General features: G+C 52.9%; 6 protein-coding genes across 6 annotated transcripts; 3 read left to right on the top strand and 3 right to left on the bottom strand.

Annotated features, from left to right (window-relative positions):
• Positions 1-2,561: 2,561 nt before the first annotated feature.
• GLOTRDRAFT_96086 (uncharacterized protein) lies at positions 2,562-4,139 on the bottom strand (the record flags this gene model as incomplete). The annotated part of the gene is made up of 3 exons (XM_007871536.1): positions 2,562-3,362; positions 3,394-3,796; positions 3,844-4,139. The coding sequence occupies 3 exons, from the start codon at positions 4,137-4,139 to the stop codon at positions 2,562-2,564; spliced, it is 1,500 nt and encodes a 499-aa protein (XP_007869727.1).
• A 701-nt stretch (positions 4,140-4,840) lies between these two features.
• Positions 4,841-5,430, top strand: GLOTRDRAFT_132647 (uncharacterized protein; the record flags this gene model as incomplete). The annotated part of the gene is made up of 2 exons (XM_007871535.1): positions 4,841-5,259; positions 5,313-5,430. 2 exons carry the CDS (start codon positions 4,841-4,843, stop codon positions 5,428-5,430), a joined length of 537 nt encoding a protein of 178 aa, XP_007869726.1.
• Positions 5,431-6,054: 624 nt separating this feature from the next.
• GLOTRDRAFT_132646 (uncharacterized protein) lies at positions 6,055-7,172 on the top strand (the record flags this gene model as incomplete). Its single annotated transcript, XM_007871534.1, has 3 exons — positions 6,055-6,681; positions 6,734-6,847; positions 6,897-7,172. 3 exons carry the CDS (start codon positions 6,055-6,057, stop codon positions 7,170-7,172), a joined length of 1,017 nt encoding a protein of 338 aa, XP_007869725.1.
• A 462-nt stretch (positions 7,173-7,634) lies between these two features.
• On the bottom strand, positions 7,635-7,949 carry GLOTRDRAFT_132645 (uncharacterized protein; the record flags this gene model as incomplete). Its single annotated transcript, XM_007871533.1, has 1 exon — positions 7,635-7,949. The coding sequence occupies one exon, from the start codon at positions 7,947-7,949 to the stop codon at positions 7,635-7,637; it is 315 nt and encodes a 104-aa protein (XP_007869724.1).
• A 144-nt stretch (positions 7,950-8,093) lies between these two features.
• On the top strand, positions 8,094-8,672 carry GLOTRDRAFT_132644 (uncharacterized protein; the record flags this gene model as incomplete). The annotated part of the gene is made up of 2 exons (XM_007871532.1): positions 8,094-8,227; positions 8,288-8,672. 2 exons carry the CDS (start codon positions 8,094-8,096, stop codon positions 8,670-8,672), a joined length of 519 nt encoding a protein of 172 aa, XP_007869723.1.
• Positions 8,673-9,330: 658 nt separating this feature from the next.
• Positions 9,331-11,572, bottom strand: GLOTRDRAFT_132643 (monooxygenase; the record flags this gene model as incomplete). The annotated part of the gene is made up of 10 exons (XM_007871531.1): positions 9,331-10,035; positions 10,096-10,157; positions 10,215-10,270; positions 10,343-10,528; positions 10,579-10,613; positions 10,678-10,778; positions 10,847-11,063; positions 11,132-11,299; positions 11,367-11,486; positions 11,543-11,572. The coding sequence occupies 10 exons, from the start codon at positions 11,570-11,572 to the stop codon at positions 9,331-9,333; spliced, it is 1,680 nt and encodes a 559-aa protein (XP_007869722.1).
• Between the last annotated feature and the right edge of the window lie 980 nt (positions 11,573-12,552).

Here is a 12,552-nt window from a genome sequence, read left to right as displayed (position 1 = left end):
CGACGTAGAGCTATTATGTCCCGGCCACCTGTGGTGCCTGTTGGCAAATTTGTACGTTGACGCGATGCAAACCCGCGCATCCTAACTAATCTCGCAGTTGGTTTGACTGCGGATAGGCTTAAATGTGGAGATATAGGCATATATGCATGCAATATGTAAGTGCATTTGCAAGGTGACATAGAAGTATGAGGGGAGGCCAGTGCTGACAAGAACTGAATTATAGTACCAGGACTGGGGTGTCAGTGCATCGCCTCCTCTCCAGCTCCAGGTAGCATCTAATGTTTATGGTCTAGGTTCGGGACTATGCGCATATATGGTCCGCTGGGGCAACAGGCACCTTGCGACAGTGCACTCTGACCCGCTCGTGGTCTAGACAAGGAGCCTCATGTTATTGGAGAGGAGAGGTACACTGTGAGTATGGGTGTTCGAAGGGCAACATGTTCTGTAATTGTGTCTCGAATATTTATAGCTATTTATGTCAATCTGGATATAAGGATGGATATATAGGTTCCAGATACATGAACTACCTGTAGCACTGAATAATACAGGAAGTCTGACCTAGTAAGGGTGGAAGTAGTTCCAATAGGCAGATGTGGATAACACTGGTCATGCGGGCACAAGTCCAGCTATTCACCACTAGACAGTCATAGCTATCCCATTGACTATCTCAGCTCGTGAACCTCGCGGCAAGCGGTGCTAGCCACACGTCACCTGGAGCTGATTTACGGGGTGCATCTAGCACTGATCACCCGTCCCTGACTAGCTCTGCTAGTCGGAGCTGTTGATATCGTGACTATCACGACCTGCCTCACAGTGGCTCCCGTACTTGCGCGTGCAAGCGGTCGACAGGGGACGTACGCTGAAACAGGGCGTGGCGAACATCCGTGGGCTTGGTCAATTTGCACATATTGCATAGCAGAATCGTGCGTCCAAGATATACTGGATGTGTACTGCACAGTGTAAGTCGTTACGAAGTCGCTGGCAATTAACAAGAGTCGTTTGTCCTCGAGCTTGCAAGTCTCGCGGAATCACAGCTCTCGCACAAGCCGAAGGTATTCATCCTCCGGGCTTATGTATTTGGGATCGGCGGGACACCGTAAAAGCGGGGGTACGACACAATTCTCATCGAACGTGTTCAACACCGTGCAGAAAGCAATACCACACTGCTTCAGTTTGCTTCGAAAACTGTCCAATCATGGGGGTGTACCCGACTCTAACAATAGTTGTGAAGTAATGTCAGTTGTGATGGCGGGGAGTGAATGGGAATACCAGACTTACACGCTTGACATGGCGTTCAGGTGAGTGACAGGAGACTGGATATATCAGCCTCAAGATATTGACGTTCATCTACAGATTTCGCCAAATGGATTAAATTCCTTCGATAAACTGTGGCGAGTGTCAGCCCGCGCGTGGTCAGGACGAGCGCCCCCACGACTTCATCTCACAGTGCAGTATAGGAATTGAAAAGCCTGGAGGTGAGAATCAGTTTAAAGCGCATGCTGCCGCATTATGACGCTGAACGAGAACAGACTCACTGTGCCTTGAAGAGATGACAAGTAACGAGCATGGTCCAATACGTGCGCCACGAACGTGGTTTGCCTCCAGGGTCAGTAAATTGGACTTCCCTCCAAATGCATGCCTCACCGTAGTAAATCACATCCTTCTAAACTGCTTCAGTCACTTCAGTTGCCTATGTAGACGCTATGAGTATACTGACGGTGTCGCTTTCGAGCGAGATCATCAGTTTACTTACAGACGCTACACTGGCCGCTGTGGCGCAAATCCCACTTTGACGTCCTGATTAACCGCCCTACCCGATCCATCGCCTAGATCGAGGCCTGTAAGACGGGGGCTGGTCGTGTAGATGTACCGCTGTTAGGTACCAAATGTATTTTACAGCACGCTACATATGGAATCGAAGCAGAAACAGACAAGTTGACAAACAAACAACGGGCCACCTATATCATAGTATATGTATGTCCATCAAGGAATTCAACAATCTATATGGATATGTCGCAGCAGCTTAAGGCTCGTGGAAGGTTCCGTGACACTAGAAATCAGTTTGATACCTCCTTCAGACGGACCCCGGGCCCGGGGGGTCGTGCCTGGACTGGACCCACACCCGACTGCGCTGACTGATACCTGTTATGCCTTGCAATAGGAGCGGGGATGACTGGTCCACAACGCAGGACGTAGTGGGGGATAGAGTGGAAGATGTGCTGATTGACAACTGTTCGGGGTGGTGGGGGGTCAGCAAGCTAGCACAAGCCAAAGATGAAGGAAGAAGTGAATCTGAAGGTCACTTCTTTGCAGGTCCAGCGATTGGGATTGAAAAACCAAACAGTCAGTCGTAGAACATTCGGACGTACTAACCACTAGTAGTGACTAGCATGTAGACTATCACCTTACCCCGCCATTCGGTGGTCAAAACAGAGGACGGAAGCGCCATATCTTCAAGGCTCGGTACAGATAATTGGTTAAATTAAAAGAAACTGTTTCCTGGCATGAACTACAGATACAGTATTCAGAACTAGAACCATCGAAGACATTTGGCTTCCTGACTACTGCCGACCCGAACCGCTCCCTTCTGGCTCCTGGATCAGATTCGGTGACACTACCATCTGCGGTCTGTGGCTAGCCTCGCCCTGTGCGACTTCAGCGTCTTTCTTCTCCTTACTGTCGATATTATGTGCTTTTTGGAGAAACACATGCAGGTCGTCCACTGCAAGCCACAAGGAAAAGAGGAGGAGGCAACGTGCCTTGTCCTCCGCTGCATACATCCATTTTACCCTCTTGTATGGTGGTTGATCTTCAATATCTGGCTCCCCCTCCGCCTCGGAACCAAGAACTGGTATGGCTTCATTCTCCTCAGAAATGTTCCCTACCAAAAAAGTGACCGACACCTCCTTGTTGGATCCTTCTGGCCTATTCTTGGAGGTTCCCACCCCCGGCTCATCACCAAATTCCCTTTGCTTGTCTTCTTCTTTCCTGAGCCTCTGGCTGCTCCGCAATTTGCTCCTTTCTTTCCCTTTTGATCGGACCCCTTGATTATCTTTACCTCCTGAGCCACGTCTCTGGGAAGCGACTACTGCCTTTTGCAAGTCCTCTTTGATGGTGCTCGGTAACTGCAGCACCAGGTTATTTCTGTAGTCTCCCAGAGCGGTCCTCCTAGCGTCATAGTGCACAGAGTAGCGCAGTGTCTGCTGAAGAGAAGATCGTATCCCCTTTATACCTTGGCTGGGTAACTGTCCCGTGCGTATAGTTCCTCCCAGCGCGATCTGGTGGTCTGCAATGTCTTTGACTGCCTTCATATCTATTTGGCCTAGTTTCGTTACCCGGTTTTGGTGACTCAGCATTAAGCACTTCGGCCGATGGTGCACATAATGGACAGACCTTGACCTCATATGGCAATAAAACTGGTTCCCATGGATGCTTGGCTGAGTCCGAAGTGTCTCCCCGTTGCTCCTTTGCACTGAATGGGCTCTCCGTCAGCAGCATTGTGTCCCGCGTCTGGCGGTGCTTCTTCATTCCGCGAGTCTCCCTGAAGTCCTTTGGAAAGAACAGCACAGAAAAGATCATGTCTGCACGAACACCTCCAGCCATGTCTCGAGGGTTTTTACCGCTCCAGAGCTCTGACTGAAGTTGAATAAATACCTCCTCATCTGGAAGGGCAGCATCCTGCAGGCACTGGGAGATGCTGATGTTCTTATTCTTTGCAGTTGCTTTGGATGCTGTATGCGTGTTCAACTCCAACAACTGCCATAGTGGATGCAGGAGCTGTGACTCCACCGCCAGACTGAAGTGTGTAAGCTCTTAGCCTGTACAATTTATATATTCACTTACACTGTTGAGCCTTCACTTGCAATAAACTTCGATGTAATGGCAAGTGTTTGGGGAGCTATTGTCAAATCTTTCAAGATCCTTCTAAACTCCGGGAAGCGAGGGTGACTCTGGAAGTCGAATTGTTTCTCGTGCAGCCGATAGTCCGGCAGGACCACGTTTGCCCATTGAGCTGTGACACTCTTATCCCTCGCAGCTATTTTCTGACCCCTCTGGAACGATGCACCATATGGCGGCAGATATATGGTGGGCAATGGTGAGTCTACGAACAATTCCGACACACTGGATTCTTCAGCCATAATGCAATGGAGTGGTGAGGGCAGTGGATCAAGTGAAGTAGTGTCAAATATTGGGCTACTAAGGCGTTTTATACCAGGGAATGCAGCCGTGTTTGCCTAAATGAATTTTTGCCTCGGGTACGCAGGAGTTAAGATACAAGGGGTGTTGCGACTCGGAAGCTGAGTGACGACACGACCGGTCGGCCACGCCCCAAGTTGAACTTGCAGCAGACATCATAATACAAGGAGGCCTTATTTTCCGAGGATTTAATGGCTGTCCAAAAGACAACAGTTCCAGGATGTTTGTGCGACATGCTAGTACAAACAAATGTCAGGCCCGATGTTGCGAGCGGGTCGGTGAGGCACACTTACAAGGTCTTGATTGTTTTTCGATGAGTAATGAAATAACATGCGCGGGCCTCACAGCTGCGATCCACAAGATGAAACCTCTACCTCCAGGTTGTGTTACATATCTATTACAGAACCGGCGATTATTGTATTCGAGAAACCCCTCGCCGTTCTCACCGAGCCATGTATTAGCCTCTCAGACGCGTATGGATTACTGGCACATCATCCGCGTGAGACAAGCGCCCTGTATCAGCTCGGTTCCTTCGGCGTTAACAACACATGGCATCGAAGCACCTTTTGCCGAAGTCGCCACAAATACAGTATCTTGTGACTTAAAAGCGTGCTTTCATGAGCCTTCGTAGATCACCAGAAACATGGCTTCACATCCTACCAGCGAACGGCTCACTTTCGAGAGGCGCGATGGCCGGCTCGGACCTGCTATAGGGATGCATACGGCATTTTCCGGGCTGCCCGCCACATTTACAGGCAGCACCGGCACAAAGCACCGTGGCGAACATCCGAGGCTGGTCTCCCCACGGGCCTACCTGTCCTCCCCGATTTCTGCAAGGAAACGGGACGTTGGGCTACAGTCGCAAATCGGCGCTAGCTTCAGAATCCTCGAATCAGATATCTCAGGAAATACCGAGGGCAGGGATCCAGTCGCCGCACTGGAAGTGTACAAGTGGCCACAGGAGTTTGACCTGTCCTATGACTATTGCTTCGACCTCGTACTTTTGAGGCTACGATCCTCCCTCATCGACTCGAGTGGAGATACAGATTTGGCGGACCATAGGTACGTCTGTTACCTAGAGTTTTTTCCGGCACTCTGATGAGAACTATTGGTAGTTCAATTCTGGCCAAGTACATCGACCCTGTTCTAAACTTCGTGAATCGGGACATATTTGACCCACATGGTGCGAACGGACCGCTGATATACAGAGAAGTGCAGACTGGTATAGGATAATTCTCGCTCACTTTACTGGTTTTTGTACTGATGGTTTCGTCGACAGGTACTTCTCGAATATTTATTCTGGGCTTCCATGTCGATCAGCCATCGCGAGACTGGGATCCTAATCCGAAATGGGTCAACAGTCCTAGCGAACTTACAATGAATAAGAGAGCCCTGACAGTGGGCATATTCCTTGTAAGTAGTATGCATCAGAGATTCTGACAGACATACTTATGAAAAATTTCCGAGGAACCTGGAACCATTCACAAGATGGAATTCAGCAGCGATTCATATCCTTTGATACTTCCATCTGGTAGCGGGATCGGAATAGCAGTATCCGAGCTCATGCGCTTATGTGACGTAACCGGGGCATCTTACGGCTTCCTAACAGACGAGATAACTTCCGTCATCTATGACAATACCGAGCGAATGCCGTCTAACTGCGCCGTCCTCCAACTCATTGATACATCAGAGATGTCAGTTCGGCTGATGCTTGCCAACATCCTATGGATTGAGGCCTGCCGATTTGGTGTGAACACAAGCTCTCTCTCCCGCCCAACAAGTCGGTGTCATGGAGCTCTGCAAAAGCAGGTCGTAAGTCTACCGGATGGACAAACAAAGGAATATGTACTTTTCGAAATGGCCGTTCACCCGGATCGAGGAATCCTCAAGAAGACATTCTCCCAGTTTGACTATTACACCCTGCAGCGTTGCCGGGCGGCGTGGAAATGCTTCCTCGAGTGGAAGAGGGCCGTGGAAGTCGAGGCAAATCACTCTCCCCTAAAGCCTGGAATGAAGCTGAAGATTGAATGGAGGGGCGTCGAGAAGCGCTACACGCTCTGGCGTGCCGAGCTTGACGTATATCATCAACAAATACCTGAGGAGTCCTCCGGCATTGCGACACAATACACTCGCCCAAAAGACAATCCACTCAAAGGTTGCATCGAGGGGAACTCATCTGAGCTTTGGTTTGACGTAGCTGAGGCTAGAAAGATAGGTCCTCGACGATTCTCTCAGATACTCTTCGGGAGGATATGCGGCAAGGGACCATTGCTCTGTCTGAAGCTTTTTGATGAGCGACACTTCCCTTATCCCGATGATTCCGACAACCCAGACGCACCAAAGGTGGATTGGGGCGCCCCTCCAAGCCAGCGGCTGTTGGACCTACACTTTGCGGTGGACATGGTTCGGCGTGAGGAATCTGCATTTGATCGGCTCAAGGACTTCCAGGGTTCCCTGATTCCGCATTTCTTTGGAAATCATTTCGTGAGTTGTATCAAAGTATCATTGAAAAATCGTCGTTAACCCAGTCACCTAGTTTACGTTGGCGAACGATTGGGTATTTCCTGGAGTACTCATGGAGGTGATCGAGGGCCCTGTGTTTGGGGAATGTGACGTCGATGGCTGGACTACGGAGGAGCAGCGGAGTTTTGTATGTTGGGTTACGCAGCGCTGTCCCCGTGTCTGACGCTCCTTCCCAGGTTACCCATGTACGGCATGGTTTACGGGTGCTGAAGTTTGCCGGAATTGAGCAGACGGACTGGCATGAGGGTCAGATCATGTGTCCTTTGAATTCTTTTGGCCAGCGGCATGCTGTCTTCATGGACTTCGCTTTCGCCAATCAGCGCTTGGGAGAACACAAAGGGAAGCCAGTGACGGACGATGCGGAATGGCTCAAATTACTCCTGACAGACTGCGGCATTGATGAAGAGGTCATGAAAGAGTGTTGGTTTGACTTGGTAGATGAAGAGAGATAAGACTATACTAGACACACCCTGAATAACGAACAATATCTCGTCCGAGACAGTTATGCATCTGCTATCTAATCTGAAGACCAAATAGGGCGCACTCTTCAGCGGTAGTGCATTGAGACGTTGGCGGACTTCGCGACATGATTCGGCATGGAGTCGTACCGGACTCATGAAAAGCTCAGGCAGAGCATATATACGGTTTACCGCTGGGACATCGTTGCACCTTGTATCCCTTGAGGTGAGGATGGCACGCATTCAAGTTTCAACACAAAACCCCCCATGTCTTTGTGGTATGTACGCTGACCCACGAGTACTATTCATAGGGATACAGAGGCTAAGGGAAATCCCTCGGTTGATGTGTAGTATACGGGGACGGCTCAGTCAGTACTAAGACTGCTATCGGTAGACTAGTAGACAAGTATAATTTAGGTGAGGGTGTCGATAAGTCGGCTGCTAAGGAGTGAGGGTTCAGAACGTGTGCTCAGCGTCTTCAGCTCCGCAACGCAGCATAACAAGCTTAGGGCCCTCCTTGGGTATCCTGTCGACCATCTCCCGCCAACGAGGATTATATGGCATATTCCGCAATGTATCGACGGTGGTTCCAGCGGACGCTCTGGTCAGCGTGTGTACATTGTAGACAAGCGAAGGAGTAGACATACTGCTCCACAACCACGGCTGCACGCCCTCGCCGACCAGCAGATGCATAATCGGCACAATACTGCCCGTCGCGTCCATTTCTGCGAAGACATCCTTGTTATACACCTCGCCGTTGTCGAGACCCATAACAGCCTCGATATCGCTCAGCACGGGCTTGATCCTAAGCACCCCGCTCTACCTGATGCGGAACTTGAACCGCGGGTCCTTATTTTCAGGCGTCCACTGGACGCAGCTGATGCTGATATGTGTGCGCCTGCGCATGTGTACGCGATGCTTCACGAGGCGGCGGACTTTGGGTTCAGCCAGACGAAGGCGGAGCAGCGAGGGTACAAGCACGAGCTCGAGACGTGTATCAAGGCACTGAAGGAGATGAAGAGGCACGGGATCAAGGTCCTCCCCGGAGGGTGAGCACGGCTTTTCTGAGTCCGGTAGAGTCCTTCATTCCTAACCAACGAATAATAGAGATCACGGCTTCGCCTGGACCCCACACGGCACGTATGCGCGCGACCTCGAGCACTTCGTCAGGTCCTCGACTTCACGCCGATGGAGGCCATCCAGGCAGCGACGACGGGCGTCGCCGAGCTGTTCATGCGCTCGCACGAGCTCGGCAAGATCCTCCCTGGGTACTACGCGGACTGCATCCTGGTCGACGGGAACCCACTGGAAGACATCGCGGTGCTGCAGGACCACGACAGGCTGAACGTCATCGTGATCAATGGGCGAGTGCACAAGGTCAGCCCTGCAGAGTGGCATGCGCCGCCGGTTATGGGCCAGGATGGGAACAGGCATGTTATTGTGCCGGACTTTCCGGAGGTGAAGAAGCAGTGGCAGTTCAAGTTCCAGGACTGAGGAGGGCGGGATCTGTGTTGGTACTTAATGTCAGCAGGCGCTCAGGATGTATGATTATCGATGATGTCAAGGACAGTGGCGGCTCGATTTAATATTGAATCGACCATGTCTTCGCCATAACCTGCATTGGGAAGACGCACCTGGGCTACAGAGGAAGATATCGTCATCTGAGTGGACTGTTACCAGTCGCGACAAACCCATAGCTTCAAGTCCGAGTTGCTGATAGCGAGCTTCCCGATTCCACAGAATGCAGAGCAGATATTCTTTAGGCTGGCCGGCGCGAAAGCCTGCCACCTTGCGGCCAGTGATGCTGTTCATCAGCATCCAAATCCAGATATCGATCGGGAAGAGAAGATAGAGAAAGGAATGAACACGAGATTCAAGCAAGGAAAGAAACAAACGGACCTGCTCCTCATTGTCCTGCTTGAACGCGATTGGCTGCTTCAGCTGGGCAGGCCGAGGTAAAGCTCACGTTCGGAGGCGACGAGTGGGGACGACTGGATTAGTATAATCTAAGTATGAGTGGGGATTCTACATGTACTATACACGGTGAGCGGTGGAGAACAACAAGAGGACAGCACACAAAACACCTACTGATGCAGTTTAAACCAAGTCCCAAGGGTATAAGTGAGCGCTAGGTCAAAATCACCATCCCAAGCTAACAGAGAATCTTCGCAAAATACGCCTGCACACTCCCCGCCCCCCTCCCGATCGCCCCAACAAATCCATCAGGGCGCACAACAACCACAACCGCCTCGTGCCCCGTCGTCGCATGGTCGACCGAGTACCCCTCGTACGCGTGCCGGTCCGCGTCCTTGAGCACCCACCCCGCTCCCGGGAGTTCCGCGTCCTCGCGCACGGAGGCGAACGCAGGCATAATCACCACGGACTGCACATGCGCCGCGGGGTACGCGCGCAGCGCCCCGAGCACATTATCCGCCGCCGAGTTTCCCTGCGTGAACACCAGCACGGTGTGCTTCGCCGGCGTGAGCACGTCGAACAGCGTGCCCACGCTGCCCTTCCTCAAATCGAGCAAGTGCGGCGCGTCGGGCGCTCTATCACCCGCCCTCACCCGCCCCATCGTGCCGAAGGTGTACACATTCACGGGCGGGTCCGGCGCGCCCTCGCGTTCGGGGTCGTCCTCGAGCGTGATCGCGCTCCCGCGGTAGTGCACGTCCAGCTGGAAGAAGCGCGCGCCGCGCTCCCACGCGCCCTCCTTGTTCGCGAGCGCCTTGTCGAGGACTTCCGTGGTCATTGTGAGCATGTTCTTGATCACGGGCAGGCGCTCGGCGGTGTAAGACGCGAGCAGCCCGGGCGCCGCGAGGTTTTTGTGCGCGAGCGTGAGTTTCCAGGCGAGATTGAACTGGCGATTCAGGGAGAGGAGTTAGTCGGGAAGGGAAGGGTAAGGGGGGGGGGGACGTACGGCGTCCATGATGCTGCTGTTCATTCCTTGACCGCCAGTGGGGCTGTGGACGTGCGCGGCGTCTAGCCCAAGGTCAGCCAAGGGCGGAGTAGTAATGGGAGGGGGATGGCTCGACTCACCTCCCGCGATGAAAACTCTGCCCTTCCCGAACTCGCTTACCATGCGGATATTGAACCTGCAAACGCCCTTCAGTACCGCAAAAGCATAGACTTCAAAGATACGGGCGCCCTCCAGCCTCAAGACTCACTTGACATACGACAGCCCCAAAAACTCCGTGATCTCGATCTCCGGCCGGCCCGTCACCTCGCGAACGTACTGCTTAAACGCGTCCGTGTCCTCGACGAAGCGCGCGTAGTCGCGCGTCGCGTCGAGCCCAAAGGCGATGATCCCGAACACGTCGGGGTCGTGCGTGTAGCGCGGGAGGAGGGAAAGGCTGCGGAGGCGTGGGCGCGGGGGGAAATGGTTAGGAGGGGACTAGCGTACGCGGGCACGTTGCCTTTCATCCAGCGGTTCCAGTGCTAGCATACAGTGAGGAAGTACTGAGATGGCGGGTTGTATGCGGCATGCGTGGGATGGACTTACGTCCCGCGAGACGCCGCGCACGCGCACGTCCCCGAGGACGGCTGTCGCGTCCTCCCGCGTCACACCGGCGAACTGCAGCCCGAGCGCCTTGCGCACCACACCTGCGTCCGGAGGCATCGGGATCAGTATCAACATATACTTGTACTGTATCGTCGACGGAAGCACTGACCTCTCGCGCCGTCCGCGCCCACGAGGTAGCTGGCGGTGAACGTCTCCTCCGCGCCGTTCGGGCCTTCTCCGGGTTTGACGATGTGCGCCTCGACGCGGTCCGCGTGCTGCGCGAACGCGCGCAGCTCGGTCCCGAACTCGACGCGCACGCCGTGTTTCTCGAGGTGCGTGCGCAGGACGCGCTGTGTCACGTCTTGACCCAGCACCCACATGTTGTACTGTGTACATGTTCACCAGCCGGATACATATATGTTCAGTCCAATTGTGTCCAAGGCGAAGGACGTACGAACGGCATGCCCGGCGTGGGGTACCCCCGCCCGAGGTTCTTCAGCTCTTTCGCGAGCTCGGTGCCCTCCGGCGGGCACTTGTAGATCCTGTTGTCGGGCACGGGCGTGCCGAGCCGCAGGATGTCGGGCAGGACGCCCAGGAACTTGTATACCTCGAACGTGCGCGGCTAGATCCCGCAAAAAATGCCATCAATATGCTGTATATACGAGATAGACGTGGAGGTTGGGCCGTACGTGGGTGCCTAGCGCGCGCGAGCCGGTGAATGGCTTGTCCGCTTTCTCGAGGATGCGCACGGGTATGCCGTTGTGGCGGAGGGTTAGAGCGGCGATGAGACCCGTCGGGCCTGCGCCGACCTGGCAATGCAAACAATCAATACACTACTTATAAGTGAACCAGCTGAGACGCTTACGACGAGGACGGGGTGGGCTTGCGGTGCCATCTGCGCCAGTACTTGCCTTAGTTTCTTCGGTTAGCTGCGGTGGACAGTCGATGCATGCGCAGCAACCTTTATACTCGATCATGCGGACGAAAATAGCACCGCTACCGCACGAGACGGTAAACGCTCGTAAAATGATTGACAAATGGGAGCGATACACCCAGCGCGTTTCATCAGATAAGATTGGTCGAGTCTTCGTCGCCGACCAGCCACGCATGCGGTATGTAATGTAGCCCAGCCGCTGGCCACCGCTGCGGGTGACGTCGCGCGTGCAGACTTCGTCCGAGTGACCATTGGCGTTTTGGCCTCGTAACATTGGGGAGGCGCAACGCCCGGTTCCGGTGCGAGTTGATTTGTCAGCAGATTGTGGCTGAAAGGTGGTCGCAAGTATCCCCTGTATTCTTGTGCATTCCTCTGTTCCATTCTCACCTTATGCATGCATCAGCAATGTATATCACTACTGTAAACCAGCAAGAAGGGTATTCTACCATTACAGACTGTAGTAGATATAAACATGTCTGTCTCTTCTTATTCCTGAGCTGACCACCATCGGGATGAAATGATGGTCAATTTCACTGAGGTCGGCAAAGGAGTGCTTAGGGAAGTTATGTATTGTCTTTAGAAACATTTGGAACATATCTATGTGCACACCAGTGGGTGCATTCCCTATCCTTGATACAGATGAGCTTGATTTCCAGGAAGCACAAATCTGTGTAATTAATGGACAAAGCAAGTACTGGATCACAGCTGTAAAAGGCTGAATATATATCTCATTTACTATGTTGATTTTACAGTTCTAACATAGGGGAAGGGACCTGCTTCTGCTGCGGCAGGAGAGCCCGGACAGTGACCAGGATATTTGGTGTGACACTTTTTGCGATGGTGTCACAGCTTGTCACGTCCGCGACGCGTTCGGACGCATCATTAATTGCTCTTTACTGCCAGAAAACCTACAGCGTGCTACGTTCACATTCACGCGTCAC

Source organism: Gloeophyllum trabeum, assembly GCF_000344685.1.
Source record: "Gloeophyllum trabeum ATCC 11539 unplaced genomic scaffold GLOTRscaffold_00014, whole genome shotgun sequence".
Classification (NCBI taxonomy): Eukaryota; Fungi; Basidiomycota; class Agaricomycetes; order Gloeophyllales; family Gloeophyllaceae; genus Gloeophyllum; species Gloeophyllum trabeum.
This window is presented reverse-complemented; position numbering and strand designations above follow the sequence as displayed.